At 37.6% G+C, this 26,120-nt stretch overlaps 2 protein-coding genes across 4 annotated transcripts; one reads left to right on the top strand and one right to left on the bottom strand.

The window, feature by feature from the left end:
• Positions 1-1,545: 1,545 nt before the first annotated feature.
• On the top strand, positions 1,546-20,058 carry LOC6047267 (CTD nuclear envelope phosphatase 1 homolog). 2 transcript variants are annotated; one of them, XM_038263263.1, is made up of 4 exons: positions 1,546-2,467; positions 14,448-14,705; positions 14,777-14,959; positions 17,560-20,058. In XM_038263263.1, the coding sequence occupies exons 1-4, from the start codon at positions 2,363-2,365 to the stop codon at positions 17,749-17,751; spliced, it is 738 nt and encodes a 245-aa protein (XP_038119191.1). In that variant the 5' UTR covers positions 1,546-2,362; the 3' UTR covers positions 17,752-20,058. The 2 variants fall into 2 exon arrangements, with proteins under 2 accessions (XP_038119191.1, XP_038119192.1); XM_038263264.1 differs by having other exon boundaries at positions 14,457-14,705.
• Positions 20,059-23,643: 3,585 nt separating this feature from the next.
• On the bottom strand, positions 23,644-25,635 carry LOC119770387 (peroxisomal membrane protein PEX14). Of its 2 annotated transcripts, XM_038265150.1 has the most exons (4): positions 25,110-25,634; positions 24,716-25,042; positions 24,100-24,527; positions 23,644-24,032 (listed from the first exon to the last, which is right to left on the bottom strand). In XM_038265150.1, exons 1-4 carry the CDS (start codon positions 25,179-25,181, stop codon positions 24,026-24,028), a joined length of 834 nt encoding a protein of 277 aa, XP_038121078.1. In that variant the 5' UTR covers positions 25,182-25,634; the 3' UTR covers positions 23,644-24,025. The 2 variants fall into 2 exon arrangements, with proteins under 2 accessions (XP_038121078.1, XP_038121079.1); XM_038265151.1 differs by lacking the exon at positions 23,644-24,032 and having other exon boundaries at positions 24,096-24,527; positions 25,110-25,635.
• Positions 25,636-26,120: the final 485 nt, after the last annotated feature.

A 26,120-nucleotide genomic window follows, 5' to 3' on the forward strand; every position in this document is an offset into this window, starting at 1 on the left:
TTTATCGCTGTAAACAATAATATCAGCAATCTAAGCTTCATTTTAGGACCCAATTGCAGTATTCACCATGTTGAAGTTAATTTTTTTATATTTGAACTTTTTTCTTTTTTTTAACAAAACTTCAACATTTTCTTGAAATTTTTGTTTGGAACCGCACATAAACCTCGTGGACACTTTTTTGAATTCCTAATTTATAGAATTTCTGAAATTTTTAAAATTTTGTAATTGAATTATTTTTGGATCCATAATTAAATTTTTAGATTTAAGAATTTATGAATTTCAGTAAGTCCAGACTCGCTTATCCGGAGGCTACAGTTTTTCCAGTATGATTTTTGCTAACTTTTTGAATTTTTGCTTGCCATTTCTTAGCGTGACGGGACAACTAGAGCGTCTAATTTTCCGTCCCGGGAAAAAAATTCCCGGGAATCCCGGGATTTCCCGTAAAAAAATATTTCCCGTTTCCCAGGATATTTGTAAATTTCCCGGGACTTCCCGAAATGCAAGCTGAAGTATACATTTTCTGAAATTTTTAGAACCAACAAAATGTACCTTTGCAGTCTTACAAGGGGTCATTGTACTCAGAAAAATAAGCTTTATCGTTGTGAACAATAATATCACAAATTTAAGCTGTCTGTTCAATTATTTTTCGCATTAAAAAGATAAAATCGATCAGAAATGGTTTTAAATCGTATTTTTTACCTTTGTACATAAAAATTTACCAAGGACTTTAGGACCCTATTCAGTACAGTCCAGACTTGATTATCCGGAATCCATATAAATCGCTACAGTTTTTCCAGTTTTATGAAAAAAAAAATCTCTCCCAGGCTTGCAGACCTTATTTGGTCAATATTTTTGGCGGTTGAGGTAAGAAAACACATTGCAATTATTAAATCATATATTTTAAGTTAATTGGGTCCTAAAATGAAGCTTAGATTGCTGATATTATTGTTTACAGCGATAAAGCTTATTTTTCTGAGTACAATGACTCTTTGTACGACCACAAAGAGTTTAAAATGGATTTTTAAATCAATTTTGAAAAATTAACCTCGCGGTCCTTCTTGACAGAAAAGCTCCTACTTGACAGCTCATTCCAAGGGGACCATAGTTAATCCATCGGAAAAATGTTGTCCTGTAAAAAAAAAAAATTGCATTAAAATGAAAAAAAGTGATCAGAAATGGTTTTTAATCGTGTTTTTTACCGTTGTACATAAAAATTGACATAGGGCTTTAGTACCCAATTAAACATTTTAAAAATCACATTGAAAATTCAAAAAAGGAACATTTTGCTGTAGCTTCGCTAAGAATCTGTCATTTGGTAATTTAATAGGCAATCAATCTTTCAAATTTCACTAAAATTGGGTCGCTGAATTTAAATTTAATGTTTAACATTAACAGTAAAAAAATGGGATTTCTGATTTAATTTTGTAATTTTTGGTTTGCAAACAACCTTTCTTTTCTCCGTGCATCTCTGATAAATTCACCACCTGGGCTCAAAAAAAACAACTCCATCCGTCACTTTGACAGACAGGTCTGTGCCACAGCAGCGCCACTGTCAAAATCCCTCCCGTCAGAAATCCGCGCATCGCATCAGTCAGCCAGAGCCAAAAAGTGGAGACAAGCAAAAGCAGGCCAAAATCCCCGATTCACGCATACTCCGGTGGCCGTGCAAAATCCTCCGGGGAACCCTTTTCTACAACAGGTTCCGCGCTGCTGTCGGGGGTCAATCTGTCACACGGGTGTGACAGTCGTGCGTGAGTGACAGAAAAATTGGCAAAAAGAAAAGAAGACGTTTTTTTTTCGCGTTCCGTTTTGGACGCGCGCGTGTGTGTGTGAGTGTTTGGAATCGGTGCCGCCGCCGCGAGTGTCCCGGGCGTAAGGAAGTACGGAGGCGATTCCTGGAAAGGACTTTTTGATTAGTCCAAAAACGCGTTGTGAAAATTTCGCGAGATTCGTGAGCGACAGAGATAGAGAGAGAGCGATCGAAGGAGGCTTTTCTTTTTCTTCGGAGCGACGACCGCAGAAGAAAACCCAGCCTAGAGAGGAGGAGAAGGAGCAAGAAGACAATCATCAAGACGGGCAACAGCAGCAGCAAGAAGAAGAAGAAGATGTGATTTCCTTTCGGGCGCGAGCAGTTTTTCGTCTCCAAGTTTGGGAATTTTTTGCAAAAACTATTTTCATTTTTACCTTTTTATTTTGGACCATCAAAATTTTCAATAATCGTTAACGATAGACAATTTTCTAAACGAAAAAACATTCAAAAAAGAGCATCACCAAAAACAACAACCCATCCGGAAGGAGCAGCAGCACCGGAACAAGGCCCCCTTCCCCACCACCACATCAGCCGTGGCCGCCGTCGTGGACGATGCCAATGTTTTCTCAATTTCAAATGAACTTTCGCGCGTTCCTAGTGCTAGCATCGAAGATATGGACCTGCCTCTGCTACATGTTCAACCGGCAGGTTAGAGCGGTAAGTGAAAGATTGGCCAATCATCGTCGTTTGGTCCGTCGTCGTCCGTGTCCCGTCCCGTCCTCCCCCTCTTTATCTACAGCGCTTACACCCTCGCCTTCGAATGCGCTTAGGCCATAATAATGCTCAGTGTGAGTGGTTGTTGTTGTTGTTGTTGATGTCTGTCTGTGCAAAATCCGGGCAAAACGTATCATTATCGAGGCTGGTTATTAGTTGCTGTTACTGCTGGGTTGGCTTTTCAGCTTGAGTTGAACCTATTTCTTTTGATGTACTGCAAACAAATCACAAACCAAAAAACAAAACAATGTGCAGTAAATATTGCTTTGGTAATGCTAAAATTTTGTGGAAAACCCCATCACCCGCAAAGAGGAGATGAGAACTTCACTGAGATGAATGAATTAGCATCAGTTTCGATCTGCCTTGATGCGGGAAAAACAGTCAAACTAAAAGCAAAAAGATTCAACAATTCAATTCGCATGTTCAAAAATTGAAGGGGTCGTACTGCCCCTCCGTTACGAGGTATCAAAACAGGACAAAGTTTCACGCAAATCGAAGAGGGGTCGGGGCTGCTTTTCCCGATTTCGTGTGAGTTGGTAGAGAATTACCCGTATACAAATCACTATTTTTCAAAAAATCATAACTCGGCGGCAAAATTTTTGACCATACTTCTCTATGGCCCAAAAGTTGCCGGTTTTGGTACCTACCCTGAAACATATTAAAAATCTCAAAAATCGAAAAATACCAATTTGGGGAAATTGAGTTTTTGTGATAACAAAGTTTATTAAAAATTGGCGTGTACCTATTTTGCCGAAGCCACCAAATTGATTTGAAAATTCCTTCAAAAGTTACAGATTTTCGAATATTTACGTACTATTTTTGTAAGGACAATTCCAGAGCAACATTTGAAAGGGGCGGTATGACATTGCTCTTACGGCCTTTCGTCCCATTTAAACGCGTGTAATGAAAGGCCGTAAGAGCAATGTCGTACCGCCCATTTCAAATGTTGCTCCAGAATTGCTAAAATTGTATGGAGACTTGTATGGGTAAACCAATGACACAAATTGGCTTCTTTGGTCATAGAAAAGGCTCCCACAAAGTTTGAGCCAAATAAAAAAATACAATAAATCGGCCGATTTCGTAGAGAATTCTCAATTATGGATTTGACTAACGCTTCCAAATTCTATGCATTCTAGGCTCCTACTAGTTTTTCCCGTCGGTGGTAGGAAAACGCTTTTGGTGTGGCCATTTTTATACATTACAGTACTTCTAGATAACATCTTGTTCACGTCAGTGTTTGGAAAGCGTACTACCGTTTTACTTCTAATTGTAGCACGTTGCAACGAAAAAAAAGCGACTGAAGTATGTACACCCTTTAGTGTGATTCTACGACCCAGCTGTCTCCATTTGCCATGTATTTCACTATCTTAGTTAGTAGATTTTCGACCCTTTTTAAAATACTCTCGGTAAACAACAACGAGTCACGAAAAATCGGGCCAAACATTTTATTAGGGCACAAAACCAAAAACCGCGATTCGAGAAAATCGCTTGCAAAAAGTGGACAACTTGTTTCAATTCCTATTTAAAAATTAAGCTTGACTGATGGTATTTTTACTGATCATACGATAAAACACATCATTATCCTCAACTCTGCTTGAATGCTTCTTAATTTTTGTTGATTTTCGCAATAAAACTCATAATTTAAAAAAAAAATCTCGTTATTAGGCCCTTTTAAATTCCAAGTGTTGATCATAGTGGTCCCTTTCTAAATGCAATTTCGAAAAGAGCTGAAAGGGCAATAAAGCGCTGTCACCGGATTGTTGTTTTGAATGATGTTTACGGGCCCTTTTGTTTAGTTAGAAATAATGAGGAATTCAGTAGAAATTTTGATAATTGGTGAAGTTTTGTGATTGAATAGTGTAGATAAGGTATGTGAAACATAAAAATTCTTTTAAATAAAATGTTCAAATGGGCCCTTTTATTTTACGTTAGTTTCTCGTACTTGAGGAACTTTTTGTGTTATAAAGTAAACTTTTCATACATTCTTAACACTAATTCACTTTAAAAAAAATTTGGTTTACTTTTCACCAATGATTTCTGCAGAGAAAAACTTCGTCAAAAATAATATTTAATACGGTTCCGCGGCTGCTGTTTTTGAACTTTTTTTTGAAGTTAATTAGTGTTAAGAATGTATGGAAAATTCACTTTAAAACACAAAAAGTTCGAGAAACTAACGTAAAATATTAGGGCACATTTGATTTTTTTGTTGGTTTGCAGTGAACATGGTTATGTGCCCTTTTGTGTTTTTGTTTTTTTCAATAGGAAATTGTTTGTTATCAATCTGATTCTTGGAGGGCATATAAAGAGTGTACTAATGAATGGAATAGTGGAAAAATCCCGAATGTTTACGTTTTGGTTTTGTGCCCTAATGAAATGTTTGACTCGAAATGCTAGCAAAGCTTATTCTACCAGAATCCTGCTAAAATCATTCAAACATTGCTGCCAGAATTTTCCTAAAATTACAGCTCCATTAGAACTCTGCCACAATCCTGCTAGAAAAAGTTGAAATGCTTAGTAAAAATGGTGATTCCTTAAGGCTCTGGATGGCATCATTCCCGATCGGCCATTTGGCGGCCATGTTTGTTTAAAAAAAAAACATTCAAATCTTGATTCAGAATGTTTCAATCAAAAAAAGGTTTTCTTTGGGTTGTTTGTAGAAGCATTTTACATATAGTGATAATGTTGTCAAATCCGTTTAAAAAATTATAAAATCTTGTGGTACAATCATTGATTAATGACGTATTCCATAACTTTACAAGGAATGGGATAATGAATCAGCATGTGTAGTGCACTATTCTAAACAACTTGTTGAAGGAATTTTGTCAAAATATGAAAGCGACGCAAAATTTATATCTTTGAACGAAAAATCATGACAATGATGGAAGTCTTCATATTAAGGTGATACGGGAAGGCAGAGCCATATTGATACCAAGACTCGAGTTTTTGGAAGCATCGTTAAGAAAAACGCCGTAGCTCAAACAAGTCCTGTTTGTTCCAGACAATATGTAAATATAAAGATAGCAAGCAATCTGTCGAGTTCCGAAATTGATTTCAGTTGAACAGAAGTTGTCCAAGAACTGTCGTCCTGTTTCACCTTAAATGAAAATACTTTGTGGTACTTTTATGCGTAAAAGTTTATCGATGAGTTTTTCTTAAGAGTACATCAAAATAGATATAAAAATGAGAACTATCAAAATAGCCACCGAAATGGCTTTGCATTAGTATTCAGGTCTCTCACAGTATTTTGAAAAAAAAATTGAAATTCTCACTTCGCTTTGCTTGGAGAAGGTGATTTTAGCGGATTGCATTTTGGATTTCGTCATGTTTAAAGTTTATGCTATGCGTATAGAATTCCACTTGAACCAGATTCTAACTACCATGACTATTGTTGCTCCACTTTTTTAATAGAATAAGAGAAAATTTACTCGTTCTCCTCAAGTTAGTTTTGCTAGAAGTTGGATGGGTTTTTGGGAAGGTGAATGGTCTAAAGAGCCATGAAAAAGTGTCGTTTTCCGAGTATTTTTTGGTATTTTTTTTCTCGGAAGTAAACATTCTAACTAAAAAAATCCAAAATTTTTAAACCTCTAAGCTAAGTTTTCTCATTACGAAGATAAGTAAATCTCTAAGTAAATCTTTCCCAGTTCCTGAGGGGAACACCCTTGAAGAGTATCGGGGCCGGCATTTACAAAGCGGATTCAGTGGCAGTTTCATTTTCAACTTAATGTTAACATGTTAAGGTTAATGTTAACATTCCATAGGTCGCCTCCCTAAGGTGTCGTGATAAGGTCCAGTTTGTGACGATACACTACCTTCCCTTTACTAAGCAATCGATTCCAGAAGGGAAAAGATCACCAGTTGTGTTGGTCCGAGCCGGGATTTGAACCCCGATCTACCGCTTACGAGGCGGAAGCGTTACCACTGGGCTACGTGGCTCGGTCGGTCATTACGAAGATACGCAAGCCGAAAGGCAAAAATGGGGTAAAAAGTAACGTTTTTCTTTAAAAAAAAGCTCATTGTTTAATTTTTTTACTAGGATTCTTTTGATAGGTAATAAGACAAGCCTTTAAAGTAATAATAAATATAGTGTTGTTTCCAAGCCAAAACTAAAGTTTTTGAAGTTTTTAGTGAAAACTGGAACATTTCTTTTTAAATCTGTTTTTTTGTAGTTGTTTTTTTTTTGGATAGCTGAAGTCAACGATATTTTTTATTATGTTCACTCAAAAAGTAAAAAAAAACTGCGACCACTTCATACACCAATTGAAAGTTCACCTAAAAAGCTTTAAAATAAATCTTACAGCGAAGTGTTATGCATAATTCTGGTTATTTGTAATATTTCTGGGATCAACAACTAAGACATTTTCAATTTATCTTTTTTATATATTTGCTTCGAGCCGTATGATTTTTTTTGACAAGAAATCAATTGAATGATTCTCGGATTTATTTTGACTTAAAAAATGGCTGACCACTACGCATGTGTCAAAAATATTATTCAGAATCATTTTCAATTCAATAAATTTCTTATTTCCCAAGATTTCTGTGATCCTTCCAAACATAATTTCATATTAATTTTGCTTGATAAAAAAAAACTTGAAAATAAGACAAAATTCGTTTGATAGCAAATCTGCTGCTTAATTTTTAAACGTGTCGTTTCACACCACCTTTGACAAATGATGTAATTGAACTCTCGCGCGTCTTCCGAGTAAGCCATATTTTAAGCCACTTTGAAGTTCTAAGTAAATCTCTTTCACACTCTGTTGCCATACGCAAATGACAGCTCCTCAACGCTCCACGTAGAGGAGGTCGGTCGCTTATTTAACCACAGATCCAATCCGTGACGACAATTACACGGACACTTATCTGCGGTTTATTACAGCGGGCCGCAGAGAAAGGTCAGTTCCTAGAGTGGTTTGACCAGTTTTGTTGCGACCAAGAATTTAAAAAAAAACACATGCGTCGTCGTCCCCGTAGCGGTTAATAACATTGAATTACTGGGCTAAGGTGCTCGGATTAACCCTCGAGTGACGAGGTATTGTTGACAAAATCCTAGCAATTTTACAAAAATTGTAGTTAAATTGTTGATTTTCATTGTTAATGAATAATTTATGAAAATTAATTTTCAACAGTGCTCATCACAAGGTTAACTATCAACAACAACTAAGTAGAATGCAGCTCGGTTGTTTGCAAGTGCAGCACGTGATTTGTGATGGCTTTGCTGTGTGTGGCGCATAAATAAAACATTTATTTATTCGACTCGTAACATCCGTCACCACCACTTGCTTGCTGTGCCGCAGCTGTTGTATCACACTGTCTAAAGCCTCTTTTTGTTGATATTACGTGGACTTGGAAGTCGGATTATAGCTTTATAATAGCACTTAAAGGGGTGTTACAGATTAAGCCGAATGCCGAATAAAATCAATTCTACTCTGACAATTTGTAATTTACAGAGTCACATTAGGGATCACCTAAAGCCAGCCCAAGTTCACAAACCTCACTAGATTATAAATTATGGAACAGCCACTAAACAAACAATATAAACTAATCAATTTCCTGCCACACGTTCGATGTGGGAAGAAAAAACCCAATCAAAACGGAACGCCATAGCGCCGTAGGGACTTCATATCTAATCGGCTTTTTTTGCGGGTCTATCAACGATTCTTGCTGCTGACGGGAGTGGTTTGTGTACTTGGGGGTGAATGATAACGTGCGATATAGGTTCAATGTTCAGGAACGTGTTTTGAAAAAGAAAATAATTCCAAATTTAACTAAAAATATTGCAAATTTTAGCAAAAAAAAACTTGCTTGAATCTACAAATAATCTCAAAATCACTCACTCTATTGGTAGTTTCGCCCTTCCAAAAGACCACTCAAGCTCGAATTATGTGTCATCCACATATGTACGAACAAACATGCCCCGAGACCCCGTACCGATGCGGTAAAAAAGCCGACGTTGCGTTCTATTAATAGTCGAACGTACACTTTTTTTTCAGAATGAATTTCGAATTTGCTTTTTTACCGGTCGTTCCGGCGGCAGCATGCCATTCTCACGCACCCGACTCTATTAAAACTGCATACATGGTCCGGTCTGCCGACAAAGGCGTGCGCGATGAGAAGTGTCACGATTCACAATATTGTGAGTTCGAATGTTTTGCCCGCCAATCGAACTTAGTTGACGGGTTTAGGAGAAGGGGAGGAGGAGGAAGAGGGGAGAGTTCAATCCGGTAATTGATAAACGCGATATGGCGGCGTTGATTTTGCGATCGAATTGCGATTAAGGCAGAGATGAGAGTAGATCGATGGTTGGTTATTGCAGGGGTTAATTGCAATCGATTGGATCGGCTTTCACTGATGCATTATTCAAGAGAAGTAATATTTCCAGTAACTTGCGATGCGATTATGTGGGAAGTCGTTTGCGGTTTGAGCAACATAGAAGGTATTGCTTCGATTCGTAATTAAATAAACTTACTATTGTGAATAATGTACTGGAAAGTTGAAACATCGCAAAACAGGGATCCTCATCTATATATCCAGAATTCATTTCCTCTACCATTTATCTTATTCGAATACTTTATGAGAATGTATCCAAGAAACTAATTGTCCAATTTTCGTACTTATGTAGAGAAAGTTGTGGGAATTTTCAGCTTTTCAAAAATATTATTTTCGCTTTCCTTCATGAAGGTCATATGTTTGGCACATAAGGCACTCGCTGCTTAGTTCATCCAGCTAGCAAATTTTCACTATTTAAACATCTTATTTTGCAAAACGTTTGATGTAACTTGACTGCTCACTTCCTATTGATTTCAGTTGAAAACGCTTTTTTATGAGCTGCAATTAAACGTCTAAGTGCTGACATGTCAACATAAGAGCCGAGATGGAATTAGATTCTGTTCCCTTATTTGAAGCTTTTAAAAATACTTTTAACCCTCTAACGCCCATGGTTACTCCAGAGCAACAATAATTTTTGTCTTCAAAATTAAATTTCTCTGCAACCATGCATTTTTTCAACCTGGTTGAACCTGCATTAGTTACTATACACCCAGATTTGGGCATCGGCATACGAGAGGATAAAGAGCACGATTCAGTAGTAAAATGGTACTGTGTGCGAACGGAGAGGATATATCCCGAAATTACCGAGAGTACTTTACTAATTGGTTCATCTTCAAAAAAAGTTCATCCATAAAAAAAAGTACCGGTACCGAGACTCGAACCCAAGACCTTCGACATATTGAACCGTGCCTTTGCCGTATGGGCCACCATGGTTCGGTGACTAAGTGGCAGTCATTTGTCCATATAAGCCACTCAATAGGATGAACTGTTCCAATGAACGAATGAACACACGAGAGGACTATACTCTCGCAAAACAGCACTTTCTTCACGTTTCTTTTCGTGAGGACTATCCCCTCGTTCTTTAACTTTGGGTGTACTTTTGTTTTTTTTTCAGCACCCAGCTTTTAACCCCTTCCCGCCCAGAGCAAAAGCGAGTTTTTTTTACGCTTTTCTACAAAACTCGTAACTGGATCGACTGAATTGGATGAAATTTGAATGGTTATAAGTTAACATTCTATATAAACTAATGTAGGTTGGACCAGGTTGAAAAAATGCTTGGTTGCAGAGAAATTTTATTTTGAAGACAAAAATTAGTGGTGCTCTGGAGTAACCATGGGCGTTAGAGGGTTAACCATTAAAATTTCAGCTAATTTGGTCGATCCAATTACGATGCATGTAGAAAAACGTAAAAAATCTCGATTTTGCTCTGGGCGGGAAGGGATTAATACATTTTTTAAACACGTTTTCGATATTCTTCAAAAGTATTTTTTTATTAATATCTCTGGAATCTGAATTTTTACCATAGCGCACTATTGAGCCATAGTGTCTTAGATGTCTTTTTGAGTTCAACTATTAGTTAAAAAAGGTGAAATGAAAAAGTGTTTTTTTTTTCAGACTGTCACAATTTTGTCGAATACACTAATCGTACAGAACATCTCAAGATACAGATTTTCATATATTTATCTCGTATGGACAAACAAATGTCAAAAACATAAAAAAAAATTACAAGCCGACATTTAAATGCAAAAGTTTTTCAAAATTTATGTTTACGTCAGTCTAGCAAAACAGCTTTTTTCATCGGAATTTTACAAAAAAAAAAGAAATATTTTTCATAAAATTTGAATAACAATTACAACGGTCTTATTATATTTCAATCAGAATTCGAGCGAGAAGAAGGAAAGCTTTTCTCACTCGCGAGTGAGAGACGGAACTGGCAGTCCTTTCCTCTCCTCGCTCGCGCTCGCATTTTCTCTCGCGCTCTCGCTCTCGCCGCGAGCGCCTCGTTTCAAGCTAGCAAAATGTTTATCAAGCTTATGAATGCGAACGACGCGGTGGTTCAATCACTACGTTGTTTTTTTTTTTGTTGTTAACTCGTTCCAATTCCCGCTCACGGGCAATTCTGGCTCGCGAGCGGAGGAGAGCGTGGACAATCGGCGAGTTGCTCTCGGTAGCTCGGGACTCGCGGACGAGAACTCGAGAGAGAGGTATGCAAAAAAAATATTAATTTTGGCAATTTTAAAGGTTAAAAGTCAACATTTGCCATTTCAAGAATTTCAATACTTGGGAAACATTTTGTTACTGAATATTTTAAATTAAATTAAAGATTAGGTACATTAAATACCACAGTTTTTTAATCAAAAATCTCATAAAGTCTCTAAAAACAAAAAAAAATGTCAATAGATCTATTCCCTTACCCGCTTTTTTGAAACGCGTTTCCTTACTCTTCTCAAAATCTCTCTTTTGCAGAAGTTATGCAAGAGAGCAAAAAAGGGAGAGCGATATTTACATAAGAAGCTTACCAGCAGAAGAGAGAAAATGCTACCTGGAGAAAAGTACGGGAACGGTTTTGTTGCTACTTCTGCTTCTCTCTTTGCAAAGGTTTTGACTGAGAGAAAAGTTACTAATGGTGCAGGAAAGTACGGGAACGCTTTGCTGCAGAATCTGTGCAGAATTGTAGAATTCTGCGATACTGGAATACACCTAATATTCAGCAAACAATAAATTAGATAACCTTTTAAGACAAAGAAACTTTGTCATTTGCGAATGACAGGAAAAATTAAGAGTTTTACAACAAAGTTGCGAAAAAATAATAAATCTGGTACATCCAGCTAATTAGGGAGCGATCTTTTATTACGTAACGCAAAATTTTGGATTTTTGGCCTCTCCTCTGTCCTCGTAAAAAAACATACAAAAACTATGTTACGTAATGAAAGAACGCTCCCTTTTGTAGATTAAATTAAAAAAAATATTTATCAAAACATTTTGTTCGTACAGCTTTGTACGTGTACTTTATCCGTTGTAAAAGTACCTACATAAAATCTAAGTGAAGTACCAAGTATTATATATCTTTTTTGTTGTACTATAAAATGTCCAAAAATTAGGCCATGAAATTGTCCGTAAATTTAAAGATAGCTTATCTTTAAATTTTGATAAAATGTTGATAAGTTAATATATCTTGACATAAGAAATATAATTTTGCCACTTTTTCATATAAAATTACAAAAAAAATCATAAGTTCAGGATAACTTTTATTGTGTTAAAGACACATCTATCAAATAGGTATATCTGAAAACTTTATAACAAAAAACATCAACTTTGAAGATAGTTGAGGTGTACAGAAAATTGTGTTGGCCTGAATTTTGGATTTTTCAGTGTTTTTTTTTTTTGTAGTTTTTTGAACTCAATATTTGGTCGAATCAATTTTAAGGCCTTTATATAACGTTTCATATTATAATTGTTCGTTATTTGATAAAATTTAAAACAAAAAGGAAAAGATATTAAATGTAAACTTTACGGCTGTCCAACGTCGGTTTTCACGTGCTCTCAATCTGGTACCAAAACCGTTGTACAGACAGCCTATCGACTTGTTGGACGCCTGCCAGCAATTAATATTGCTGAACCAAGCGATCCCCCCAAGCTGTGTTTGTGGTAGTAGTACACTGCAGGGACATACTACACTGTTTTTACTTGGTTGAAAGACAGTCCAAACATCTGTAAACCAGAATGGAACGACTGAACATTGACATCAGGCAAAGTTGAATGGTGATTCTGCTAGATATCAATGTTAGATTTGTTCAATAATCGTTTGAGATATAATATCACTATATGATTTAAGAAAGCTAAATTTGTTGTACCTTGTTTAAAAAGATACAAGTGTTGGTTGATTTATACTAAATAATTAAATGGATCAGCTTTGGAACAAATGTTCACCCCAGTCACAACAAATGCAACGTCAACTGCACAGCCAGCTAGTTTTTGCACCACTTTTTTTTGCTTACGTTTTCTTCTCTAGTAGTGCATAAACCGTAAAGTAAAAACTAACTTAATCCACCTATGTGGCTGGTGCCTTCCTCACTATTTTCCAACAATGGGTGATATGTGATATGATGGGTTTGCACACAAATTTCGTCTAATTTCGTTATGTTCCGGAAAACAAAAAAACACACATATCACTCAAGGGCTCATAAGTGGTATCATAAGTGGTCATAGCCTTGAGACAGGGTTGCCAAATCTTCAATGTTTAGTACTCGTTGGAAAGGTCTTTCGATTACCTAACCATCGGTGGGTCGGATGATGGATCCGGACAATGTTTACATACATTTAAGTGAGATCCGGCTACAGAAAAAGTACATAAATATCACTTAAGTGGTCAGAACTCGAGACAGGGTTGCCAGATCTTCAATGTTTTAGTGTCTCTAGAAAGGTCTTTCGATTACCTAACCATAGATAGGTTGGATGATGGATCCGGACATTGTTTACATACATTTAAATGAGTTCCGGCTACAAAAAAGTACATAAATATCACTTAAGTGGTTATAACTCGAGACAGGGTTGCCCAATCTTCAATGTTTTAGATTCGTTAGAAAGGTCTTTCGATTACCTAACCATAGATAGGTTGGATGATGGATCCGGACATTGTTTACATACATTTAAATGAGTTCCGGCTACAAAAAAGTACATAAATATCACTTAAGTGGTTATAACTCGAGACAGGGTTGCCAGATTACCAATGTTTTGGTCTCGTTGGAAAGGTCTTTCAATTACCTAACTAACGATGTATAGCATGATGATGTTTGGTTCAGTTTACTGCCATTTATTCAACTTCCGAAAATATGCGAAAACACATTTTTATACATAACTTTTTAACTACTTATCGAAACTTCAAACAATTCAATAGCACCGTATGGGACCCTAAACCAAGTCGAATGCGACTGGTTTGGTCAAAATTGGTTCAGCCAGTGCTGAGAAAACTGAGTGACATTATTGGTCACATACACACACACATACACACACACATACCCACACACATACACACACACATACACACAGACATTTGTTCAGTTTTCGATTCTGAGTCGATATGTATACATGAAGGTGGGTCTAGGAGCTTTTAATAGAAAGTTCAATTTTAGAGCAGGATTATAGCCTTACCTCAGTGAGGAAGGCAAAACAATGACACTTGCCTACTTAGCGGCTTCTTCTGCGTTTTATTTTTGGTTTGCCTTTCATGCTCTCATCTCATCATTCAACGAAACTGCTGTACCTTCTTCACTCATTCTATATGCCTAAAACAATCCCTCTTACAATTGCCGCCGCCACAACCACTCACACTGAGCCCGCTCGCCGCAAACTGCCAAAAGCAAACACCTTTTTCCGACGGTGTTTCAAAATACTTTTTTTTTTGTAAAATTAATTTGACTTTTTTAATTCTAAATTTCAAGTAAAAGTGACTTGTAAAAAAAAAATATTATTTTGAATCATCGCTCGAACCATTCCACCCTCACCCCCCCACTGCCACTTGCCGCCGCCCGCCGCCGCGCCGCAATCACACCAAATGATTTGCCCTTTTCTTTTCCTACGATAATCTGACTGACATTAGTTTGTACAGCATCAACCGGTGAAATATGAACTGTTCCCGCTGTCGCCCGTGTCCCGCCACCGGCTCGGGATGGTCCAGCGCAAGACGCTGGTGCTGGACCTGGACGAGACGCTGATCCACTCGCACCACGACGCGATGCCCCGCAACACGGTCAAGCCCGGCACGCCGCACGACTTCACCGTCAAGGTCACGATCGACCGGCACCCGGTGCGGTTCTTCGTGCACAAGCGGCCCCACGTCGACTACTTCCTGGATATTGTGAGTATACCAACTGTGGCTTAGAAGAATTAGACACGAGACCAACCAAAAAAAATCTTCTCCACTTTCAGGTGTCCCAGTGGTACGACCTGGTCGTGTTCACCGCCAGCATGGAGATTTACGGCGCCGCAGTCGCCGATAAGCTGGACAATGGGCGGAACATCCTGAAGCGGCGCTACTACCGGCAGCACTGTACGCCCGACTTTGGCTCGTACACCAAGGACCTGTCGGCGATATGTGGCGACCTGAACAGAGTGAGTAGAAAGCGTTTAAGGGTCATTCCGCCTCAATCCTATAACCTGATGGGGCTGTTTGCAAGACCTTGGTTTTCATCCAAATCGGTATAAACTACGAAATTAGTAAAATTATCTATATGTAGACCATTTCAAAAGTAAAACTTGATTTGAAAATTTTGAAATTACTTTGAATGAAAAGATTGGAAAATTTCCCATAAGTTTATTTTTTTAACATTGAAATCGGACCAATAGTTTCCGAGATATCGTCAGTAGAAAATTACAGGCTAATTAGGTGACTCTTAGAAAAAATCATTTCCATTGATTCGAATTCTTTGTGAGGCTTTTTCTCGGGCAATTAAATTTTCCACATTTCTAGAGAGAAAATTTTAGGAAATTTTCTCAGCTATCAAAAAATAAAATTAGCAATTGCGCCGTGAATCTACCTACTTACTTTTCCTGTCATTTTCTCTACCAAAAATAATAGAATGGAAAATTAATACCAGTGCTGAAAAGTTCTACTTTTCAGCACTGAAATGGGTGTTGAAATGTTGAACTCTTCAGCACCTAGTATCAAAAAGCAACAGTTTTCAATATTTTTTTTGTTTTGTACGGTGATTTTATTTAACACTTCTGGATGTGTGACATAAAACTCCATTGAAAAAGCGTTTTTCGGAATTGCAAAAATAGTTGTAAGCAACTCGTTGCAAAACTTTTTTTTTAAGCACTCGTCGTATTTATCCAACTCGGTAAACCTCGTTGGATAAATGTTCGACTCGTGTATTAACTACTATTTCAGGGGTGCTTTTCTTTCAAGAAATATTGCAAAATAACGAAAAGATGTCGAAAATGTATACCTAAAAGTTGCTATAAAATGAAAACGGGACATTTTATCAAAATAAAATTGAAAAAATTGATTTCGCTTTAAAAATTATTTTTGGGAATTTTTTGTCCAGGTTTTCGATATTTTCCAAAAACAAAAAACACGATTTAGCATAGCATTAGTAGACGGAAATACTACTTCGTTATTGATTGTAGTATTCCTCGTATACTATAAGAGTAGTACCAATAGTTGAATCCTAATTGTCAGTAGGTATCGTACTTATAATTGCTTTTATTGCACAAGGCTTGGAGAGCAAAGCAGATCTTGAGTCGATCTCTTTCCCTGCCGACCGTCGTCGTGACCCCCAAAAATTGCCCTCAGAAGAAAAGTAGGAACCAAAAATAATCCCTTCGCAATTTTCAAAGGTCCCCATTATGCTGATAAATACCGACGCCTGCCACGACCAGTGGTAAGACACGGGGAAGTGGAATGTTAGTCCGTTAGTTAGTGCGCCTCCGACAAAGTATCACAAGAGTTTTGAGGAGTTAGTAAGATGGGTATGAGGTCAGGATTCACTGTGGTAGGTTATGCGACCATAAGCAATTTGTTTATTGGTTGAAATTTTAAAAATCTTAGGCAGCCGGTTGCGGAAAGATGCATAATTGAAAGTTTTTTTAAACGAACGCGTGCCAACCGGGCAGTAGTGCTATGGGATGGACTTATCAATATATTTTCCCTGTTTGGGCAATTGAGAAAACGCGAGCAAATAAAAAAAAAATTATAAATAAAAGAAGCTTTACTCTTCATAAAATGGATATTTTTATAAGTTAATACTAAAACTGCACGATGCAGAGTAACTGCGAGGTCCCGCTACTCACAATCGAATCTGAACAGCGATACAACGAAAATGGAAGAGATGGAAATGCAAAAAGAGTTTGGGCGTAACCGTGGCCAGCGCACTAATAGTCTATCCCAATTGTCAGCGTGTCTTTCGATAAACGATACTTTGAAATTATTTGAGAAATTAATGCTCAATTTACCCGACGCCGTGCCTTCTGATCAACGATGATATAGGAAGGGCTTTCAAAATCACAAAACAATAATTGTAATATTGATTAAAGCACAGTGAGGAAGGCATCAGCACATAGGTGGATTAAGTTAGTTCGTGTTCGGGTGACCTTGACCATGATCAACGAAGACCAACTTTTTCAACACTTTTTTTTCGTGAAATCGCGATATTTTGTGATGGTTACAAGCAACCCCATTATGTTTACATAACAAAATTTGGAAATGTCTAAAAAAAATAGCCCTGCAATGTTAGAAAAAACACGAAATTTCAAAATGAAAATTTTTGTTCTAAATAAAAAAAATCGATGAAAAATACATTTTCTCGGGATTCCGAGTATGCCATTGAATCGGGCTCCCAATTTTACATTAAAGTCTTTTTGACACCAAATTTTCATATCTTCACCATATCAGGCTGCAAATTATTGAAAAACACCTCTTTTTTCATAAATTGAAGGGGCACGACCCCTCCGTCACGAGATATCGAAAAATGTAGCTCGGATTCGTGATTAGTGACAAAAATTACCCTTTAGGACAAAAAAGGGGTCGGGACAACTTTTTCCGATTTCGTGTGAGTTGGGGGAAAATTACTCATAAATCTTTCATTTAAAAAATCACATTGAAAAATTGAACATTTGTGCAACTTCGCTAAGAACCGTTAATTTGCATAAGATTTGCATATTGCAAGTGACTTAAATTAAATCACATCCCATTCTTTTCGATTCCTCTCCAGATATTCATAATCGACAACTCGCCGGGCGCGTACCGCTGCTTCCCGAACAACGCCATCCCGATCAAGTCCTGGTTCTCGGACCCGATGGACATCTGTCTGCTGTCGCTGCTGCCGCTGCTGGACGCGCTCCGGTTCACCAACGACGTCCGGTCCGTGCTGTCGCGGAATCTGCACCTTCACCGTTTGTGGTAGCAGGTAGGTGGCATCGGTGGTGCGCCGCAGCACATGTCCTACTTCCTTTTGCCGAACTAAGGCACAACCTTCAACACAACACAACAAACAAACGAACGAACGCGGAATCGCTGGATCGCCCGACGGGTTGGGTTTATTAGGTTTTTTTTTGTTTTCTTTATTCTTTTTTTGGTTCTTACTGCAGAATTTAAGTAACACATTTTTAAGGTGCGCTGTGAGACTTGCGAAAGCTTACAAATATTCATTAATTATATTTTAAATTCTCTCGTCTTAATGTCGATCGGATGTTGCAAGATCACATTTCAAAAAGAAATCCTAAAACGTAGCGGTTAAAAGAGAAAAAAATAAGAAAAACAAGCAAAAAAAAGGGAGTTTGAAGTAGGCATAAATTGTATTACGTACAATACATTTAAGTAACTCAAAGTTATCGAGGTTTTTGACGCATTTTGAGTGATCTTTTCCAGATCTCCGAAGGCGTGCTGCTTCTTTTGTTGGCGCATGAAATTTTCGTTCTTTTATTTAAATTACTTAAACAAAGCTCATGCAATGCACTGGAAAGTACTCCAAGCATTGTCGTTTATTGTTCCCTGTTTTGGCTAACCGACGGATTGCCGGAATTTGCACACGTCGAGCAAAATGTCAATTAGACATTGTTCGATACGTTTACCTGATTGTTTGTTTTAATAGCTAAGAATGTACACGTTGAAGACAGAATAATTTATATTAAAATATACGGCAAAAGAGAATCATTTTGTGAGTGTGGTAGAAAGAAGGTGAATACTTAAAAACAAAAAAAAAGTGAGTCTTAATAAGTGAAAAAACGAGTGACACACACACACAAATTTAGTAAACTTAGTACCAACAACAACAAAAATCATAAGGTTACCTCCTGTCAGTACATTTAAGCAAAAATTTAGGAGGATTACACTTTTTTAGAGGTTAAGATATTGCTCTACAACAACCAACCAACAGAAACACTTTCATCAAACGGATTCGCGCACTCATTAAAACAAATACGAGCTCAACGATTGTTGAAATTATCGTAGAACGTTCGCGATCGCGAGGGGCGATTGCTCAAACCAAATAAAATGCACTTAGGGTATCTCCACCGGGGGTGTCCAATCGCTACACAAATGGATACCCGTTTAGCCACCCTCGGTGGAGATGCTCTTACACAAACTAAACCTAAAACTAAATAAAACAAACACCCACACGACTGGTTGTGTCCTCAAAAACAGGCAAGCTTACAAACTCTATTCTTCCTCGTCCTCAATATCTTTATCCTTCCGAGAATCCGGCACCTGCCTCGATCGCGCGCGGGTCACTGATTAGAAGTATTTGTCAATCTGTATTATCTTCTGCTGCTGCGCGACACATTTTTTGTCCGTTTCTCGAGTTACAATCATTTTTTTAAAGAGAGGCTACCAGATAATGTTTTTTTGTGTATACAATTTGGTTTAAAAACAACAACATCGAGATAGCCAAAAAGAAATAAGTTCCCAAGTAAGATTCTTCCCCGCCTTACTCTTTCCCGCCCGCGGAATTATTTAAGCCCGACTTAAGCGTAAGCAATACTCTAGCTCGCACCATCCTCCTAACCAAATGCATTCACTATTTTTTTGTGTTAAGGCTTGTGTTCAATGTTAGTTTCCTAGTTTTCACAGGCAATTGTTTTCATGCATTCACAAACTTGATTTGGCCGACCTTTTTCCCGCAAATCTTCCGCGACCGAGACTAACACTCTTTCCCTTCCTCTTTCGACTTACACTCTGGCGCCATTGACCCCACACTGAGAGGTGATTTTTTGCATAAGACAAATTCTCTTATTAGCGATGTAAGTCGGAAACAAATATAACTAAATAGTAACCAACCAGAATGGGAGACAAGAAAACAAACAAAGATTAGCATTTTGGTAAAATTACTTGTAACACTCTTTAAAAAAAAACACAAGCAAATAATCGATAAAAAGGGGAAACACTCAAACACTATACAAAGAAAGCAAAGCAAAACAATTCTATCTTAATCCATTACGATAAAAAAAAGGTAAGCAAAACGAAGACGCAGGTAAAATGATTTATTCGATTTTCTTCACACAAAAGAAAAAAAACAGCAAAGAAAATAAAACCAATTTACAGTAAAGAACAACAAAGTAAACAAACACACTCATCTTCAAAGTTCCCCCTCCTCCCATTTTATTGCGTCATAGGTATTAATTTGTAAATATAGTTTGATATAGTTTGATATGTAGAAGAGAACATCAAGAAAACAAAGCCCAAATAAGAAAGCAGAAAATGAACAAGATAGACGAGACGGGTGTTGAGTTTTACTATTTGCTAAAACGTGCCGAAAATTCCTTGTGTCGACAAACACTTGTAGGTGGTTTGGGGTTGAATCACAGCTGCAGTTTTCGTGACAGTGTTGCCAGATCAGAAATTGTTTGAGAAAGGTGGGTCCAAAAGTCTTTTTCCTCAAATTTTAAATCTTTCCTTGTTAAGTTCAATAAATCTCAATAATTTAATAATTTAATAATTTAATAATTTAATAATTTAATAATTTAATAATTTCTTAATTTCATAATTTAATAATTTCATAATTTCATAATTTCATAATTTCATAATTTAATAATTTAATAATTTAATAATTTAACAATTTAATAATTTAATAATTTTATAATTTAATGATTTAATGATTTAATAATTTAATGATTTAATAATTTAATAATTTAATAATTTAATAATTTAATAATTTATTAATTTAATAATTTAATAATTTAAAAATGTAATAATTTAATAATTTAATAATTTAATAATTTAATAATTTAATAATTTAATAATTTAATAATTTAATAATTTGATAATTTAATAATTTAATAATTTAATAATTTAATAATTTAATAATTTAATAATTTAATAATTTAATAATTTAATAATTTAATAATTTCATAATTTAATAATTTCATAATTTCATAATTTCATAATTTCTTAATTTCATAATTTAATAATTTAATGATTTAATGATTTTATCTATTTTTTTTGAAAATTATTGGCTAATTAGGTGACACTTAGAATAAATCATTTTCATCGATTCGAATTCATTGTGAGGCTTTGTCTCAGAAGCTAATAGCCCGTATTTCAAAATTTCAGAATGAAAATTGAAGGAAATTTTCTGAGCTTTTTTCTAAGGTGCTTAGTATCAAGAAGTTTTTTTCAAATGCAAACAAAAAACGAAAATAAAAAAGTTTTTGCATCATTTTTTTTATTGTTTTTTTATTAGGTTCTCGATATTTTTTTAAACATCATCATCCTGGTACGAGAATTGAACTCACGACCTCTGGATTAGAAATCCAGCACGTCGCTAATCGAAACCCATCCCCTACCGGTCAGTATTCCCAGTGAGCAGATTTACTCTTTTAAGGGATTTTTCAAAACGAAACTCGATTTTTTCAAAAATTCATAACTGTTAAACCAGATTTTGCACCATTACGCACTATGGCTTAGAAGATGTATTTTTAAGTCCCCTGAAACATATCAAACAATTTCGATTCTTTTTTTTAAATTTGACTTTAAGTGATTAAATGTTGAATAATAAAAAAAACGTATTTTTCCCGTGTACCTATGATTTAAGCATAAGCATAAGCATAAGCATAAGCATAGGTGCCCACCCGCAGTTGCTACTCCGTTATTGACCAGGACCTCCAGAAGTTACATCCACGAGCCGTGGAAGATGAGTGGGTGCTATCTTTCCTCGCTTCGCAACTTCTCAAAGGCCCCTATCATGCTGATCAATACCGGCGCCGGCCACGACCAGTGGTAGGGTCACGGGGAAGTGGATGGGAATGTTAGTCCGATACTTGAGGGTATGAGGTCAGGATTCACGAGTGGCAGTGATGTGACCATGAGCATTTTGTTTATCGGTTGAAATTTTTTAAATCTTAGGCAGCCGGCTGCGGAAAGATAAATAATTGATTATTTAAAAAAAGTTTTTTTTTATCGAACGCGTGCCAACCGAGCAGTAGTGCTAGGAGTTTCCGGATCCGGATTGACCGGAACCGGTTCTCAATGGCCACCTTTTCAATTAAACACCTTCAAACATGCTGGGACCAACATTTTTTTAGTTTGTATGGATTGTTTCATGCTATAGTGCGTTCACTTCGCATTAAGAGCAAAAAACTTCAATTTTTTGAAGTTTTTGCACAGTTTTGGCCAATATTCCGGATTTCCTCCGGAACCGGTTACGGGAACCGGCCAATGGGACCAAATCTTGAGTTTTTCTAACAATTTATCGTCGAATGACACCGGAAGCGTCCAAAAAGACCTAATTGATCAGAAGTTACAGAGAAAACAAAATAAAAAATATTTTCCGACGGGGGGTGATTCATATGCAAAACTTCTGCATTGAATATCTCGAGTTAGGATAACAATAAAAATATGCGCCAGGTTGCATTTTGTTCAGGAAGCCGATCCCTAGAGGAGCATTTTTTTCGTGCTGCCAAAAAATAAAAAAAATATTTTGTTACGCTGTGTTATTTAAAATAGTTTATTTTTATCGTACGCGTGCCAGCTGAGCAGTAGTGCTATGGGCTGGACTTATCAGTATATTTTTATTGTTTTTACCATTTAGATAACGCGAGCAAATTTCAAAAATAGTAAATAAATGACGCTTTACTCTTCATAAAATCGATAGTTTGATGAGTTAATACCAAAACTGAATGTTGGAATAAATTTTTACGATCATTTACGACGAAAATTATCGCGAGAAAACAGGACTGCGCGTCCCCAGAAGCACTGCACTTATGAAGGCATTATTCGATTATTATGACCAATCACCCCATGCACACAAACAGCGACACAAAAGAGACGAAAATTATCGCGAGAAAACAAAACTGCGCGTCCCCAGAAGCACTGCACTTATGAAGGCATTATTCGATTATTATGACCAATCACCCCATGCACACAAAAAGCGACACAAAAGAGACGAGAATTATCGCGAGAAAACAGGACTGCGCGTCCTCAGAAGCACTTCACTTATGAAGGCATTATTTAATTATTATGACCAATCACCCCATGCACACAAACAGCGACACAAAAGAGACGAAAATTATCGCGAGAAAACAGGACTGCGCGTCCTCAGAAGCACTTCACTTATCATTTTTCCCGTGTACCTATGATTTTTCCGAAAAGTCCTCATCATAACCTACAACTTTGCCGAAGACAGCAAATTGATCAGTAAATCCTTTCTCAAAAAACAAAATTTCATACAATTATACAGCCTTTTTGTATGACCAGTAGGGTGCCCAGTATATGGGACTTTTTCTCAAAACCTCGCTCCACAAGCTGAATATTTTAGGTAATTTTAGGACTCTGGGCCAAATAGGAGCAAAATCGGTCAACATTTATCCATTGACACTCGAAGTCAAAGTTTGTATGGGAAACATCGAAAAAAATGTATGAAAAACCCAATTTTCTTACGGCTTTGTCTGCAGGGTGAGATTTTTATGGAAAATTTTATGCTCTACAACTTTGTAGAACATACCAAAGCTATGTAACTCGATCCTGAAAAGTTATTAGCGAATTAAAAAAGTCATTTTTGTATAAAAAACATTTTTTTCATCAACTTCAGGCTCGGGGATCAATGGGTTAATCTCAACCAATTTCGCTCAAAATGAGCAGGGGTCATTTTTTGTGCATCCTAATGACCAGCCCTCAAAATTGTTTGGAAACTTTTATGGAAAAACTAATGATATAAAATGACTTCTTTTGACGTAAATTCATCAAAAAAATAAAAAAAATAAATAAAGTCACGAAAAAAATTGGCGAAATCGTAGTGAACTATGAGTGAACTCATGACCTGGTGATATTTAAAGCTATCATCTAAATCTTGGATTAAAACACATTTTAATCTTAAACCATGCTTTATTTCTTATCGCTTTGCAATCTACGCGTTTCGTTCCGTTTTATGGCCCGCTCGCCTCGTCTAATCTGTCATGAGTCTATATTCAATTTTCACACTTTTCGAAATGCGAAAATTTCAGCTTTGCAATTTCTTTCAAGTAAATGCACAAAACCGTGGAATTATACGGAAGAACTTAAAAATGGTGGTAGAGTGGGGGTAAAGTATCTTAACTCTGTATACCTGAACACGGTATGCTGCCGCATACCAAATTACATTTATATTTAAAATCACACTATTGGTCTAACTAAAAACTGCTGCCGAACCGGGTACCTTCACCAACCGTGACTCACACCTTCGCCAAATTAACTCAACGCTCGTTCGTTTATGATCTGCAAGCGAATAAGAGGTAATGTTTATTTTAAAACGCACTCTTATCATCTCTCAACTCCAACTTACATAATCTCCAAACTGCTGTCGCTGTTTTTCAACACGACGTCGTTCTCGCTCGACCCGGACCCGGACCCGGTGTCGTTGTCGTCGATTTTGTCCGGCTCGCCCTCGCTGTTGGGCGTCCGTTCCTCCTGCTGGGACTGGGACTGCAGCTGCCAGGCGGGAATCGAGGGCGGCACGATGGGCAGGTTGGGCGACGCGAACTGCTTCCGGTTCAGCAGCAGTCCCTTGATCGAGTCCAGGTCGGTCTTGAAGGCGGCGAGCTCCTTGGCGGCGGATTGCGCCTGGTTTACCCGGGTCAGCTCGTCCTTGATCTTGACCAGCTCGCCGCTGAGCTTGTCGATCTTGCCCTCGACCGTCCGGCTGAGGTCGGCGAGCTGCTCGTCGACGGGCTTCTTCTTCTTGCTTCGGAAGAGCAGGGGCTCGATGAATTTCTGGACAGATGGGTGCAGGGGAATGAAAATAGGTCAAACCAAACCAAACAGAAGGTGTGAGTACATGAACAGAAAAATAAACTTTATTATGCTTAACCTAAGGATTATTCTAAGCTGTGCAACCACTAACTGATCCACCACCAATAGAACCAAAGTGCCTTTCGAGCATCGAAAGCCTTTCTAGATACCTTGTAGAACATGTAGACGCCGTACATCAGCCCACTGATGAGGGCCACCGAGTTGAGGACCTCCCGAACCCGCCCGAACCAGCTCTGCGGTTGAACGCTGTAACTCGCCTTCGCCACACCTCCTCCTCCTCCGCCAGTGCCCACGTCCATGCTGATGACGGTCTGGTGGTTCTGCTGAACCGGCTCCCGGCTGAACACCCCGGCCCGCTCACAGGCCAGCTGAATCTCATCCTCGGTGAGTCCTTTCGAGCGAAGAAACGCCTGCTTCTGTCCCACGGCACTGCGCAGTACGTTCGGGTTGTTGAGGAACTTGATGGCGGTGGTGATCTGGAAGAAAACAACAACCAAAAAGCTTACATCACAACTCTCCGCGAAGATACTCCATCGCACTTACCAGATGTTCCCGTGGTGGGACGGCCGGCGGAATCGCCTGCTGCGGTGGCGCTTCGTCCCCGTCCCCGCTCATGTTGATTTGGACCGAGAGATTAATCTTGTTGGCTGACGGCGAAGACACGACACCGAGAAAGCACCGGCAGCAGCTGACCCCCCTCTCGCTCTGTCTTGCTTTGTCACGCTAATCCGGCTGTTATCAGGCGCTGGACAATAATTGATAAACAGATGCTGCTTTGTCCCGATTGATGGGCAAGAACAGTTTTTGGGAAGTTTCTCGATGGACGGCAAAACACAAAAAGTCTTTCTTAAATGTAGCTAAGTTCTGTCCAAACTTTAACTGCCTCGTTTCACTCGTTTGCCACAAAAGTTTAGCAAACTAGCATGTCACTTGTAATCACTCGTAAGTACCGTTTTAAAGAGAGTTAATAAACTTATAAACAGAATTAAGTGCAGTTTCAAAGTTCATTCGTCTGGGTCTGGGTGCAGGTAGGTCCTTCGTCGGTGGATTTCTGTCACATCTCAGTCTGACATTTTACTCATTTCTCAGGCGATATGTCAAAGAGAAAGTCATGTAACGGCGTTACTCTCTATAATAGAACTTGTTCGGATGATCAGTGAATGATTTGAAATGATTTGAAAAAATAATGCTGCCTCTTTTACAAATTCTTGTAGTTTTTAATGATCGTACAAATCGTATGGGGTGTTAAAAATTGTAAAGCTGGAAAATATGTTACTTAAAAAATTGTTTGAAAGAATAATAAATTCACATTTTTCATTTTCCAAAAAACTATTTAAAGAACAGCTCATGTTAGAGAAGATAAAAAATTTTACAAAAATACAACAAAAAAAAAACATTTGAAGGAAAACAACGTGGTGATTATTGCACTCGATCATAATATTTCGTTCGTGATTTATCGACTCACGACCGAGATTTCTCGATACTGAGATTTCGATCTACCAAATCCCGATCACATCTCGACAAATCTCGATCTACCATCCACAAATTACGACT

Source organism: Culex quinquefasciatus, chromosome 3 (assembly GCF_015732765.1).
Source record: "Culex quinquefasciatus strain JHB chromosome 3, VPISU_Cqui_1.0_pri_paternal, whole genome shotgun sequence".
Lineage (NCBI taxonomy): Eukaryota > Metazoa > Arthropoda > Insecta > Diptera > Culicidae > Culex > Culex quinquefasciatus.

Bases quoted from the DNA above. Each gene is read 5' to 3' on its own strand.
- LOC6047267 (XM_038263263.1), top strand. From the start codon at position 2,363: ATGCCAATGTTTTCTCAATTTCAAATGAACTTTCGCGCGTTCCTAGTG. The intron at 2,468-14,447 runs GTAAGTGAAAGA...GACTGACATTAG, and splicing joins TCAACCGGCAGGTTAGAGCG to TTTGTACAGCATCAACCGGT. The intron at 14,960-17,559 runs GTGAGTAGAAAG...ATTCCTCTCCAG, and splicing joins TATGTGGCGACCTGAACAGA to ATATTCATAATCGACAACTC.
- LOC119770387 (XM_038265150.1), bottom strand. From the start codon at position 25,181: ATGAGCGGGGACGGGGACGAAGCGCCACCGCAGCAGGCGATTCCGCCG. The intron at 25,043-25,109 runs GTAAGTGCGATG...GTTTTCTTCCAG, and splicing joins TCCCACCACGGGAACATCTG to ATCACCACCGCCATCAAGTT. The intron at 24,528-24,715 runs GTATCTAGAAAG...CCATCTGTCCAG, and splicing joins GCGTCTACATGTTCTACAAG to AAATTCATCGAGCCCCTGCT.